Raw genomic sequence first — 14494 nt, 5'->3', positions numbered from 1 at the left:
ATGAAGAGACCTGGGCTTCTGCAAACTTGGCTTGACACGAGTGCGTTTCTCGCTGAGAGGCAGCATGCCCCAGTTGAGGTTCTGAACTTGAGAGTTGGGTTTGTTGCTTGGTGATGACACAGCCAGCTCCACGTGAGTTGGTTCTTTTTGAGGATAAGACGAGGTCAGCCCTATAAAACAATTTCTCAAAGTGCACAGCACATACCCTCAAGTGCTAGATGTGATTTTTGTGGTTCCCAATCATGGCATCAGAGCAAAACTTGACTACCTTTTCAACTCTTTCAATTCTTGCACTAGGACTGGAGAGAGGCCCTGCGGCTGCAGGTCCTGAACACCTCTTCTAACACCTCCCTATCTCTCCTGCACATGAGGAACAGGCTCATTCTCTCAGTTAGAATTGGGTAATACTGTTCTCACTGAATTCTTTTTACAAGCACCTACTGGGCATGGCAGGTGATGTTCTTCCATTTAAAATATACTGGTGAAAGCGTTCCTTTTAAGTAAATTCCCTTACATGATGAAAGGAGTTAATCTAACAAAAAATGTTAAGTAACTGATGCTTGTATCTTACAAGAAAAAGGAATGAGGTGATGTAGGCACCACTCTGTGCCCAGAGTGGGCTCCATGGGCGTTTCTGTGGTGCCTGGGAGATGTTTCAGGGGCTCGTAAGTAGAGTACAGACAGTGTTTCAGAAGGAGAGGTGCCAATTGCCTGGGAGATGTGGAGCTGCCTGTTGGGGGCAGCGGGAAGCCAGGGGTTTACCTTGTCTGCCCCACACTCGGTGCCATCCAGGGGAGGGTCCAGCTTGGTCTTGCAGGATGTGTCTCCTTCTACCAGGCACCACAGTCCAGCACACATCAGATGCTGCAGGACAAGGGAAGGAACCGTAATTGTGGAAAACACCGACACTCACAGGTCACAGCTGAGGTCAGAGGTGTGGCCCAACCACTGTTTCAAATTTGGGATTTGAAATGTATGGGGAAGCCAGAGGGTCATGAGTCTGTATGTCTAAAACATAAGTGCATCACTTGAACTGGCTCATTTAGCACAACAAAATTCTGTGCATCTACTCCTAGGAGGGTTTGTCTCAAAGAGTTGAGTACAACAGCTCCAACAACCACTGAGGGCCTAGGAGATATCAGAGGCTCAGCCCAGGCCAGGAGCAGCAGCCCCTGCTGATGAGCAAACAGGAGTGATGAGCAAACAGACATCTTCCATTTACAGCAGTGAGGGGTGGGGCAGATACCCAGGGGCTGTCCAGGGGACACAGTTTAGAAAAGGATCTAATCAAACCTTGTCAGGGAGGGCTTGCTGGAAGAGGCAGCTCTGAAGTCAACGCCACATGGCTAGGCAGCCATTGTGAGGCCAAGAAGTGACAGCCCAAAGGGCCATGAAGGGCTGGTACCCCCATAGGGTTACAGGGGCAACCTTCTGTCCTCCCTGCAGTCACCTGTTTCTAGCTCAGCTGAGCTGTGCACAATTTTTTATAGTATTTCACCTAGAGAACTTCCAGAACATCTACCAACACACAATTAAAATAATTCCACTGAAACAGGAATTGGCATTTAAACACAGACTCACAATTGTATCATTAGGAAACTAGGGCATCGACAAAGTGCTCAGAAGGAGACAATTTATCAAAACCACGAAGGCAGACATAGCCAGTGTCCTCTCTTGAAGGACTGATGTGCAGACAGCAACCTCAACCATAAGGGACAGGAGCTGGATAACTCCCTATCCCGCCCGGGGGAAAGGGAGATGATATTGAGGCAAGTTCTACATGCCTCTCAGAGGGTCCTGGGGGGATGGCCCCACTGCCGACAGCACTCCCTTACTCATGGCAGTCACTTACTCATGATTGCACCTTTCTTGACTGTTCTCTCCCTCGCCCCCTTACAGTGCTTCCTGGGATCACTTCCCAGATAAACTACTTGCACCCAAATCCTGGCCTCATAGTCTGAAAATTGAGAACAGATGTACTTAAAGATCTTGTAAAGACACAGTGATTCCAGGATGACAAACCCAATCATGGCTAAAAGGCCCAAGTTGGAGCAGGAAGACATCACCCTCCGGGGTGTGGCCAGGGACCTGCTACTTCACACTGCGCAGGATGAAGGTCAAGGAACTCCTGTAGCTGGTGCAGCGAGGTCACTGTGTGGTTTGCAAAGGGTGTCGTGCTCAGTTTAGAGGTCTGCTCTTCCAAGTAATCTCAAACATCTGCATAGAATAGATGCACAACTGTGCTGTCTAAAATCAAACAATTTTTAGAAGTTGAAGGGACAAAAATAAGAGAAAGGGAGGGAAGGCAGAGCTCGAGGGGGCTTTTAAAGAGAGATAAGAAAAGCCCATAGCTCCTTCTCATTTTTCAAGTATGTCAGAGCTGATCTGTGCCCTCAGTGGATGACTCAAGTGGAATACTGCACATGGGGTTCAGAAAAGCCTGCACATTCCCATGATTGTTCACCTCTCAAAGGAATGGTAAAAAGATGAGAGCCCCAGTGCAGCACAGCTGGTCCTATAAAGACCGACTGCACCTCATCAGATGTTTGATTCCACGCACTCTGACCTGAGAGCTCTTCGAGAGTGTGGCGTTCGTGTGCGGACATGTGCTCACAAGACAAGGCTGACCCAGGGGGAGAATTTATGGGACAGAAGTGCTTGGGATCAGGAGAAATGACCACTCCATCAGGAGAAAGAGGAAGAAGGTGGTGTCAACTGTTTGTTACGGATTTTATAGACAGGGCTTTCTCATGAAACTTTTCTAACCATCAAAGAAAAGAAGAATGAGGTTAGGCAAAGATTTCTTAAACAGAACACAGAAAGGACTAACCACAAAGGAAGAAAACTAATGAATTATACCATATTAAAATTAACAACTTCTGTTTACCAAAAGGCAACTGTAAGAACACAAGAATATATTTGCAATACATAAGAGATTTGTAATGTATATAACCAACAAAGTGTTTGTATCCAAAACATGATTTAAAACGAACAAAAACCTCCTACAGATCAATTAAGAAAAAGACCCAGTAGAAAAATGGGCAAAAGTCTTGAACAGACACTTCATAAAAGAGAATGTTTAAATGGCTAGCAAACATATGAAAAGGTGCTCAGCTTTTTAGTCACCAGGGAAGGCAAATTACAACCACCATTAGATACCCTGACACACCAGCCAGAACAGGCAGAATGAAGAAGATGGAGAACACCGCTCATTGGTGACAATGTGGCACAGTGGGTCCTCTTGTACGCTGAGAATGAGATTTTAACTTGGTTCCACAGCTTTGGAAAACTCTTTGGCAGTATTTGCTGAAGCTGAAGACACACACATTCTAATACCCAGCAATTAGAATCTTAAGTATGTAATGAAAAAAATGTGTATGTGTTCACCAAAGTCAAGAAAGTTCACTGAAACACTATTTTCATTAGTTCCACGTTAGAAACAACCCAAATGCCCATCAAACGCAGAACAAATGAACGATGGTATATTAGAACAATGGAATACTGTATGATTTCATTTACATACAGTTCAACAACAAGAAAGATAAACTTATAGTGTTGGGAGTCAGGATAGTGGCTACTTTTGTCATCAGCTTAAGATCAAAGAAAACGGGAATGACAGCAAAGGACAAGTTAGCACTGCAGCCTCTCATCCAAGCTTGGCCACCAGCACTGCTCTGTGCGCCCAAGCTAAGTGGTCACCATTCTTGTGATACATTTTCACTACTGAACAGATGCGGTGACTACACGAATGCTTGTCATCACCTTGATGACACCTGCATTCATGTCATGCATTGCAAATGACAAAGTGCTCTGGTTCCTGTCATCCTGAGCCTCATGGCAGCCCTGGGAGGCAGGCAGGAGGGTGCCTTCTCTATTTTTTCCACTTTTCCAATGAGGAGGTCAATGTTTGTGAAGGTCACGGAGTCTGAGCTGGGTTAGAAGCACAAGACTCACAAAGAAGAGAACTAAAGTGATGTAAAAGAAAAGGCATTTGAATATAAATTCAAGACCCTCAACTCAAATGATGGAAGGTCTCATTCTCAGATTGAAAAGCAAAGCCCCCAAGAAAAAATGGTGCAAAATAATGAGCCCAGACGCATATCCTGATAAAGTTACTGGGTTTCAAAGATAAACCAGAACACTCTTTGGGTAGCCGGCACAGATAATGGGGAAAGAGCTCGGGCTGTGCAGATGTCTTTGCAGCAGCCTCTCTCTACAGGCACTGGAGTGAGAGATGCTGATACAGACACAAGGAAAGGCAGAACATGTGGCCCAGGAAATTTATATCAACTAAACGCTTGCTCAAGTACTTAGGCAACGGAAAAACATTTTTGAACTTACAAAGTAGTTAAATCCTTTTTTGGAGAAAATACCAGAGGATGACCTTTGGACAACTAAGAAATGACTGGAGAACCCACAGAAAATGGGCCAGCAGTGAGCACTAATCAAAGTATTGACTGAAACCAACATAGGGATGGGAGTTAGAGAACAGAATGCACGGGACGGAAACCCAGACAAGGCAGAAATGGCAGAGAGAGGAACCAGCTGGGAAGAAAGTGCACTGGGGCAGGGGCCGTGGGAGGCTGTCTATATGTACATCAATGTCTTTATCTTTTCTAGCTGGGGAAAGAGCAAAGTATAACAGATAAAATTTGAAAACAGATATAAGAACTTTCAAAGGTAAAATGTTAACCACAAAGAAAAATAACAGAATTGGGTGGTGAAGAAATGAAAGGGTGGGGCTTGGAGGTGGAGATGCATTCATCATGCTCAGGCAGCAGGCACCCTAAAGAGAAGGGTGACTGACTGATGAACCTTCTGCTTTCAGTGAATAGCAGACTTTATGGCAGACAGGGCTGCTTTTCCAGTATGCAACAGCTGGGTACCATAATAAAGGATAGTTCTCCCCCAAGTAAAGGAAATATTCGAGGAAGCAAATACAAAACCCATACCCAGCTGTCTTTCTACATACACACCACTGTATACCAATCTGTGATGAGCACATGCAAGGGTGGGTTCCCCTACGGGCAGGCATTGGTTGCCAACACCAACACCCACCATTTCACTGCCAACACCAACAACCACCCTTTCACTGCAACACCAACACCTACTCTTTCACTGCCAACACCAACGCCCGCCCTTTCATTTCTTCCACCACCCAATTGTGCTATTTTTCTCTGTGGTTAACGTTTTACCTTTGAAAGTTCTTATACCTCAGTTGGCACTGCAGTTGGGAGAAGTCATCTGGGGCTGGCCTATCTCAGATGGAACAAAGTCAGGAGCTCTATCTGAGACACCTAGGTTAAACCAGGGAATCTGGAAGGGTGTTTACCAGTTCTGAAAAGGATAGAAGCAGTCCCTTTTCAGAAAAAGGGGCTCTGGTTGAAACAAATGTAAGTTCTCCTAAAGAGAGCAATTTAGGATCTCAAAATTCCATGGTTACGTCCAATAAAGTATAAACCCACAATCAAACATGGTAATGTGAGTGATGGTCAGCAGCAACAACAAAAGATTTAAACTCCCAAGGTGTTTGGGTAATAAAATTGTCAGATACAGAATGTATAGTAACTATTTATAAAGAAATAGAAGATGAGATTACATAAACAAGCCAGCAGCAATATATTAATACTGTTGAATATAAGAAATTGGAAATAACATTTAAAAACGAAATATATAATTGTAAAAGAAAATCAATAGATTCTAACAGCCCTGAATGAGAGAATTTGTGACTAGAAAACAGATTTGAAGAAATTATCCAGAATGCAGCCTGCAGAGAAAAGGCGGGGGGAATACAAAAGATGCGCTAAGAGATCCGAAGAACCAAGTGAGAAATACTGATGTATGTGTCTAATCAGACCCAGAAAGAGAGAATAGAAAGAATGGGGCAGAGAGAATATTTGAGAAGAAAACAGCTGAAATAGGACACATGCCATGTAGAATAAAGACATTCTCCACTTAGGGGCAGGAGGCAGTGTTCTACTATGGCTGCAATGATCTCTCTTAATATCACACCCTTGTGTGACTCCCTCCTCTTAAACATAGGCTGAAACTACTAACTTGCCTTTTTAAAAAATTTAAAATGCTTTAATATACATTTTAAAAAACAAGAAGGACAAAAAATATCAGTGATTTCCTGGTAATAGGGGAAGAGACTAGCTTCAAGGAGCATGGGGGGTATTTTGGGTGATGGACCTGTTTTGCAAATTGATTGGTTATATAACTCTGCATTTGACAAATTTCAAAGACTGGGCATTAAAAAGGGTGAAACAGAAAAATCCAAGAAAAACATAAGGGTTGGCTCTTTGGGGGGGAAGTAAATCAGATAAACCATTTGTTAAGCAACACAAGAAAAAGAGGAGAAAGTATAAATAACAACAAAGAATAAAAGAAAGGAGAAAATATCCAAAATGTAGAGAAATTTAAAACAAGTACCAGGGACCACTTAGTTCTATGTGTATAAGCCTGAGATGAAATGATTTTCCAAGAATGTGTAAGTGAGCAAAGCCATCGCTCGGGAAAGACTAGAAGTATATATACACTCATTGACATAAAAGACCCAGAGGATGTTTGGCAATATCCGAAGGCATTTTTTGGTTGTCACAACCAGGAGGAGTGCCCCTGAGCTATAGGGGGCAGAGGCCAAGGATACTGCTAAAGATCTTGTATTGCACAAGACAGTGTCCTACAACAAAGAATTATTCAGCCTAAGACACCAATAGCGCTGAGGTTGGGAAACTGCTACAGAAAAACTCAACAGAGTGACAAAAGGAAAAACAGTAAATGATGATGGACTATCCTGCCAGACAACAGCTTAGCTGGGTGACCAAGGCTAGCATCACCAGTGACGAGACATAATGACCACATCACCCCCGCGGTATCCTTCCCAATAATGTGGAACCTCAATCTAGTCATAAGAACACATCAGATAAACCCAAAGGCAAACTAACAGACTGGTACTCCTCAAAAGTGTCAAGATCATGAAAGACAAGGAAAGGCTGAGGAACTGTTATAGATCCGAGGAGACCAGAGACACGACAACCAAACATGAAATAGGATCCTGGTATAGAGAAAGGACATTGACAGAAAAACTGGTGAAATCTAAATGTATTTTACTTAACAGTATTGTACCAAGGTTAATTTCCTGGTTTTCATAATGGTTCTATGGTCATGTAAGATTTTTTTATTTTTATTTTTTTATTTTTGAGATCGAGTCTCACTCTATCACCTAGGCTGGAGTGCAGTGGTGCAATCTCAGCTCACTGCAACCTCTGCCTCCTGGGTTCAAGCGATTCTCCTGCCTCAGCCTCCCAAGTAGCTGGGACTACAGGCATGTGCCACCATGCCTGGCTAATTTTTGTATTGTTGGTAGAGATGGGGTTTCACCATGTTGGCCAGGCTGGTCTCGAACCCCTGACCTCAGGTGATCTGCCTGCCTTGGCCTCCCAAAGTGCTGGGATTACAGGCATGAGCCACTGTGCCTGGCTGTGTAAGATGTTAACATAACAGGAAATTGGGTAAAAGGCATATACTATTTTTTGCAGGTTTTCTTTAAGAGTTACAATTGTCTTACAACAAAAAGTTAAAAAATAACACAATTTTTAAAAAAGGATGGGGCAACTCTACACTAGTCCTGACCAACTCCAAGACACACACACACACACACACACACACACACACACATATATATATATATATATATATATATAGAGAGAGAGAGAGAGAGAGAGAGAGAGATCTCCAGTAAAGACGTGTGGAATACATGAATAGGATGAATACTTTCATCACTAAACCAATGCCGGGCAAACTAAGCAGTCACCAAGTCCAGACATCATGGAAGTTCTTTATCAGGGTTGCCTCTTTCCTACCCACATCAACCTTGTGAGACAGACACTTCCTAATCCCATTTTACAGATGAGGAAATGGGTGGACCTGTCCTCAGAACACAGGCTGCTTCCCACTGGTTATACTATCTCTCCCTCAGTCCCCAGTTTCCCCTTCCTGCTTCCTCTGCAATCATGCATTCTTGGTGTGAGTGCTCATCCTCTCATCTGCAGTGAGATGGGGCGCTCTGTGCTCAGCGACATGCCGTTCCCTCCGCCTGCGGAGTTCTCCCTGGAAACACTGCTGGGCAGCACGCCCCCGGGGTTCAGCGAACCGTGGTGCACTAGAACAGGGTGCAAACACACAAAGGGGCAGCTGTCCAGGCCAAATCAGGGGTGGGGGTACTAAGACCTCCTCTCCCACTCCCACCCCCAGCGGCAGCACCTGAGTTGCAGCGGAAAGTCACAGTCCATGCACATGGCAAGGAAAATGAAACAGCTCTCTGGTTCTAGCATCTGTCACCTCACTGGCTACGCTTATGGTTTGGCAAGAGTCATCCCCAGCACGTTTTGCTGCACAGTTCCTTGAGGGGCTGCATGATGAGCCAGCACCAAGCATGCATCCCTGGAGCGCTGTGAAAATGCGGGAAGGTTTGAGCTGCTCAGATGGCACCGTTGCTCATGTACACAAGCCACTGCCACTTTTCTTCAACTGGTGGTGTCCCTGTCAAGGACCGTGAAGGTCATGTTGCTGTTCTCTTGCCTCGTCCTCTCTGGGCATCCGCTGAGGGTTTGGAGGGCAGCGCTAACTCAAAATGATACTGAATGAGATGGTTATATAAAGTCCCTCAAAAATGTGCTGCTGATAACACAAGCCAAAAGGGAGAGAAAACAAATGCTAAGAGCTGGATGAAAAAGTGACTAATCCAATTTTTCCACACATACTACTGCAGTGTGGAGTCTTCCCCAGGCGAGCATGCCAGCCCCACTCCTGGAAGGCTTCCTGAGTCCTGGGAGGCCACTCCTTCTATGTTCCTGAGGGCTGCAGAGACCGTCACCTGGCTGGGGCTGGGGGCTGCCAGGTGAGGGTGGGGCCCAGGCCTTCAGCTGGCAGCGGGGACAAGAAAGACAGCTCACAACTGGCATGGTGTGGAGAGCTCTCTGAAGAGGCAGTCTACTGTAAACTTTCAAACACTTCTGGAAAATTAGGACCATCTGCTGCCAAAGTCCAACGGCGCTGAGAAGCTGCAGATGCTGAGCAGGAAGCGGAGACCGAGACAGGCAAGACAGCTTTCGGCCTGGCATCCAAGTCCATGAACTACCGCACTACCGTGCAGCCCTGTCTGAGAGGGGCAGGGCGAGGCTCTGGGACCTGGCCAGCCACCCATTCGGGCCACATCCACCGGCATTAAAGGGACAGACCTCACTTAGATGAGCAGTTTCCTAACTAAGCTGAATGGAAGAATCTCCGGGGAAGTTGTACAGAAAGACAGAAACCTGAAACCCATCTTCCTGAAGACTTTTAAGACAGAAAATCTGGAGTAAGACAAAAAAAATTCTAACAGTCTCTAGAGGACTCTAGCAATCTACCAGGTTTTAAAATACCAGGCATCAGAGAAACAAACTTTGTTACCCCAAGGTGGAATTTTGACACCCCAAGTATCTCTATCCATAAGATGCCCATGTAAACCTCTGCAGGACGTGAGAAAGGACACAAGGCTGGAGACTGGGATTTTGCCCAGGGAGAGTACTGGACACTGGAAAGCAATCCTTGGGGATTCCAGGCTCCCAAGAGGGATGGTGAGGACAGCACAGGGAAAGATATGGGAAGGGACAGGCCCACGCGATCTCAGCTAAACAGTGTCTCCTCCTGTCCCTCTGGCTCCAGGCGACAAGGTGGCAAGAATGAACACTACCTAACATTTATTGAATGTGTGCTACATGCTAAGTGCTTTAATTCAGTTACTACTAACGCTCATGACTTCACAATGATGGCTAAGTAGAATTTATATTCCCATTTTGCAGATGAGAAGACTGAGACATAGTGAGACTAGGCAACTTGTTCAAGAACAGAGGCAGAATGGGGCCCTGGAAAGCCTGACTAGAGAGCCCTTCTTAGGCACTGTGTGATACAGAAAGCATCTCCAAACTGTACCAAAAGGCAATTAATGAGAAAAGAGCAAAGGAGGGAATATTAGGTAGAAAAAATTGTCTAAGACCCTCCAATGCCTATGACCAGTCTAGATCCTGTCTTCCTGAAATGATTGGCTGACAGCTTTGTGCTCAATAATATTCTTAAACAACGACACAACATGCACACCTCAGGTTCTTGTGATTGCTATGACATACAGGCACATATATATGCTCGTGGCAACTAACAAGAAGAGTGTGCATCCCTTCCAAGTACTACTGTGTGGCAGCCATGCCTGGGCTATGGAGCCATGATGGTGGAATGCATTCCTGGGAAGCAGCAGGGAAAGGGGTGGGTGGTTATTACACAGCACCTTTCAACTAAAAGCCTCCAGGACCAGGGTGGTGGTGACGAGGCAGATGAACACCTCTCTCATGTTAGAAAGCGGTAGGGCTTTGTGAGGCAGGGATCACGGTCAGGACAGTACCCTAACTGCACCCCTTCTTGCTCTGTCTCTAGCAGCAATACATACTCTTCCTTTCAGCTGACAGCACCTGCATTGGGCCTTTTCACCCTCTGCTTCACCTGGAAGAGTATCTGAGCTTAAGTAGCTTGAAAGTGTTAAGTAGCAACTTTCCTTTGCAGTTACTTTGCTGACAGAGACAGGAGAAACTTGTAATCATAAAAAAGACTGATTGGGCTAATTGCATAAAGTTTATTTCCCCTTTCTAATAAATATTTACCATCCAATGTTTATAACTTTTACGTTTGGACTTTCTTGAAATGCTTTATTGAATTAAAAACATCACATTACCATTGGCTAAAAGAGGAGACAGCTGTATCTGCCAATAACTTTTGTAACAAATGCCAGCTATTGATGCCAATTTTTTTTCTAGTTCATATTTCCATAGACAGCTTTGAGCCTTACAACACTAGCATTCTGCAGACAGACATGAAGGATTCAGTGGTGATAGTGTGCCTAGGGAGAGGTACTGGACACTGGACCCGCACTAGTGTGTGGGCCTCTGGAGTCCTAAAAATTAATACGGACTGTATTTTAATTTTTCTCAGTTCCCTAGTATGCAAATATTTGAGAAACCAGCAACCTGGTTAATATTTAAAGCCTACACTGCTCCTAAAGCAATTGCAGCAATGCTTTTCCAAGGTTATTTACCTACACCTTTGAGTAGGGAAATGATCTTTAAAATGATTGGTCTTCAAACAGCTATGAATCGCGAGTGGCAGAAGAACATACAGAGAGGACCAGTCAGAAAGAAGGTCTGCATTCAGAATTCCACCCAGCACCTGGCCATTCTGTGCTTCTGGAGATACCTGATGGACGTTTCTCAGGGTATGTGGTGAATGCATAATTATAAAATACATAAGATAACCAAGAAAACAATTAAACTGGAAGTGTTTTCAAAATATAAAACACTCTAAATTTGTAAGCTAGTAATGTATGTGTTTTTTTGTCAACACATAACAAGATCTGGCCCTGGGTCTACTAACCACCATAATTTTGAATTGGTGAAGAGTCTAAATGGTATTTTGAGATGTCGGCCACAATTTACATGGTATAAAAATTTCTGTGATTCCGTGGCCGGGCATGGTGGCTCGCGCCTGTAGTCCCAGTACTTAGGAAGGCTGAGGAGGGTGGATCACCTGAGGTTAGGAGTCTGAGACCAGCCTGGCCAACATCGCGAAACCCTGTCTCTACTAAAAATACAAAAATTAGCCGGGCATGGTGGAAGACACCTGCAATCCCAGCTTCTTGGGAGGCTGAGGCGGAAGAATTGCTTGAATCTGGGAGGTGGATATTGCAGTGAGCCGAGACTGTGCCATTGCACTCCAGCCCTGGTGACAGAGCGAGACCCCATCTCAAAAAAAAAAAAAAAAAAAAAATCTGTGATTCCTAATCACAGTGGCAGTCACGGGTATGGCTAAGACTGCTGTGGTTTGCCGCCAACATCCAGGATGGAAGAGAATACTAACTTCCATTAGAACTTGAAGAAAAAGAAAAGTGTAATCTCTTTCCTAACCTGGTTCACCAATTCTCTGAAATCTATCCAAGGAACTTAGGTAAGCAGCCCTGCCTTGGCACAATAACACAGGTGTGTCGATGAGAAACGCCACCCCCTGACACCAGGCAGGTCTCTCCCTCCTACTAGGGAACAGTGTGGGCTCATTTTGAGGCAGGCAAGCTATTTTCCCTCAGAAGAGGCAGCAGCAACATGAAAACTGCCCATCACTAGTCATGATGGTATTTTTTTCAAAACATAATCTACCCAGTTTCTTTGCTTACTTCTCTATATATCAGAAAAATAAAAAGCAAATGTTCAACTCCTCAGCACTGGCGTGGCTCACAGTTTTATTCTCTTGGCAGTGTCCAGCCTCTGTCATATTTCATCATTTTTTGTCTCATAATATACTTAAAAGTTCTAGAAAATGTTAAGATAAGATACAAAGACATACACACACATCCCCAAAACTGCTGGCCCATTAATGCTCAGGTGCTTTTCTAAGCTACACTCGGGCTCCGCACACAGAAACACCAGTGAGGGGATGACCAGTTCTTAGCAACAATCTTCGTGGGGGCCCAGGGCTTTGGAATATGAATAGTGTTCTTAATTCCTAATACGAATGGGATTAAGAGAACAGAGTCCTCCAAATTTTTAGAGTTGTAATTCCTTCACCCCTAAAACTCCTGACTATGAATATTCTTCTTTTGTTTTACAGCATCTAGCAAGTAGTAGTATTTTTCGTGTTAAAGGAGGCCAACATTGGTTTGAAGAATATTGTTGAGAATTTTGCATCAAAGTTCCCTCTGAAACAACTGCAGACACCTTAAGATGTCATGACATCACTGGTGTGACTGCTGATGAGAAAACTGGACCATTAGTGTTATCTTTCTGGATATACAGGATAGTCATGGTGCCTCAGGAAGACACACATCTAAACTGAACATGTCAAGAACCCTAATGGGAATTATATACGTTTCTTAATGGCATGGAGTATAAATGGTTAATATGCATTTATGATCCATCCTAGCATGATCTGTTTCTACTGTGCTTCATCACAGGAATAAGCAATATGTGATGATATTTTCTTTTCTTTCTTGGCATATTAGCTAAAACTCTGTTGTTAGTTATTGGTTGCTTTACAGGTGACATTGTAATCTTTAACTCGTCACATTCTGCCATTATGTAAAATTATTCCAGGCCAGGCGCAGTGGCTCACACCTGTAATCCCAGCACTCTGAGGCAGGGGATCACTTGGGGTCAGGAGTTCGTGACCAGCCTGGCCAACATGGTGGAACCCTGTCTCTACTAAAAATACAAAAATTAGCTGGGTGTGGTGGCGCACGCCTTAATCACGGCTACTCGGGAGGCTGAGACAGGAGAATCGCTTGAACCTGGGTGGGTGGTGGAGGTTGCAGTGAGCTGATATCGAGCCACTGTACTCCCGCCTGGGTGACAAGAGCGAAACTCCACCTCAAAAAAAGAAAAAATTATTCCACCTCACATATAGTAAAGAAACTGTATAATAGTATACAGTTATGCATCACTCAACAATGAGAATATGTTCTGAGAAATGCATCAGGCAGTCCTGTCATTGTGCAAGCATCATAGAATGCACAAACCTAGAAGGCATAGCCTACTACACACCTAGGCTCTGTGGTGTAGCCTATTGCTCCTTTCCTCCTAGGCTACAAACCTGTATAGCACTGCCTTCTGTAGGCAACTGTAACACGATGGTATTTTGTGTATCTAAACATTGAAAAGGTATAAAAATATGGTATAAAAGGTTAAAAATGGTACACTCTATGGGGCAGTTCCATTATAATCTTACAGGACCACCATCACGTATGCAGCTGATACTGACTGAAACGTCATGATGAGGAGCATGACTGTACTTCCATTTCTCCCTTTCTGGCCTTTGTACAAATTTACTTTTATGTATATCAAAAACTCTAAACTAATGTATTAGTTTCCTATGGCAAATCTGTATTAGTTTCCTATTGCTGCTACTACAAACTTAGTGGCTTAAAACAACACAATTCTCTTATAGTTCTGGATGTCAGAAGTCCAAAATTAGTCTCACTGAGCTAAAGCCAAGGTGTCAATAGGGCTGGTTCCTACTGCGAGGCTGTGAGGTTTCCTTGCCTTTTCCAGCTTCTCATAGCTGTTGCATTCCTTGGCTCATAGCCCCTTCCTTGCATCACTCCGACTTCATGCTTCTATTGCAACATCTCTTATTACTCACCCTGATCTCCTGCCTCCTTCTTATTAAGGACTCTTGAGTACACTGGGCCACCCAGATAATCCAGGAAAATCTCCCCATCTCAAGGTATTTAGCCACACCAGCAAAGTCCTTTTCACCACATAAAGTAACATTCGCAGGTTCTGGGGATAGGACATAAAGATCTACCACAATTATATTCTTACTGTTTTTCATAAAACACAGTTGTTTAAATGATCAATGATCTTTTGAAGACTTTGAGTATAGCTAAATCTATCATATATTTGCCCATGAAATTACTACT

The 14494-nt window shown here is 44.1% G+C and overlaps 1 protein-coding gene across 6 annotated transcripts in view; it reads right to left on the bottom strand.

The window, feature by feature from the left end:
* The window catches only part of ADAMTS17 (ADAM metallopeptidase with thrombospondin type 1 motif 17), a 366725-nt gene that overhangs the window by 152699 nt on the left and 199532 nt on the right, over nt 1-14494 (bottom strand). For all 6 annotated transcript variants that reach the window (XM_021940906.2, XM_021940905.2, XM_021940907.2 and 3 more), the window contains one exon: nt 763-864. In XM_021940906.2, the coding sequence (XP_021796598.2) occupies nt 763-864 (102 nt within the window). The remainder of the gene's footprint in view (nt 1-762; nt 865-14494) is intronic.

The sequence above is a fragment of the Papio anubis genome, chromosome 7 (genome assembly GCF_008728515.1).
Source record: "Papio anubis isolate 15944 chromosome 7, Panubis1.0, whole genome shotgun sequence".
In the NCBI taxonomy this organism is placed as follows: domain Eukaryota; kingdom Metazoa; phylum Chordata; class Mammalia; order Primates; family Cercopithecidae; genus Papio; species Papio anubis.
Note: the sequence above shows the minus strand (reverse complement) of the source record. Positions and strands in the feature narration are given on the sequence as shown.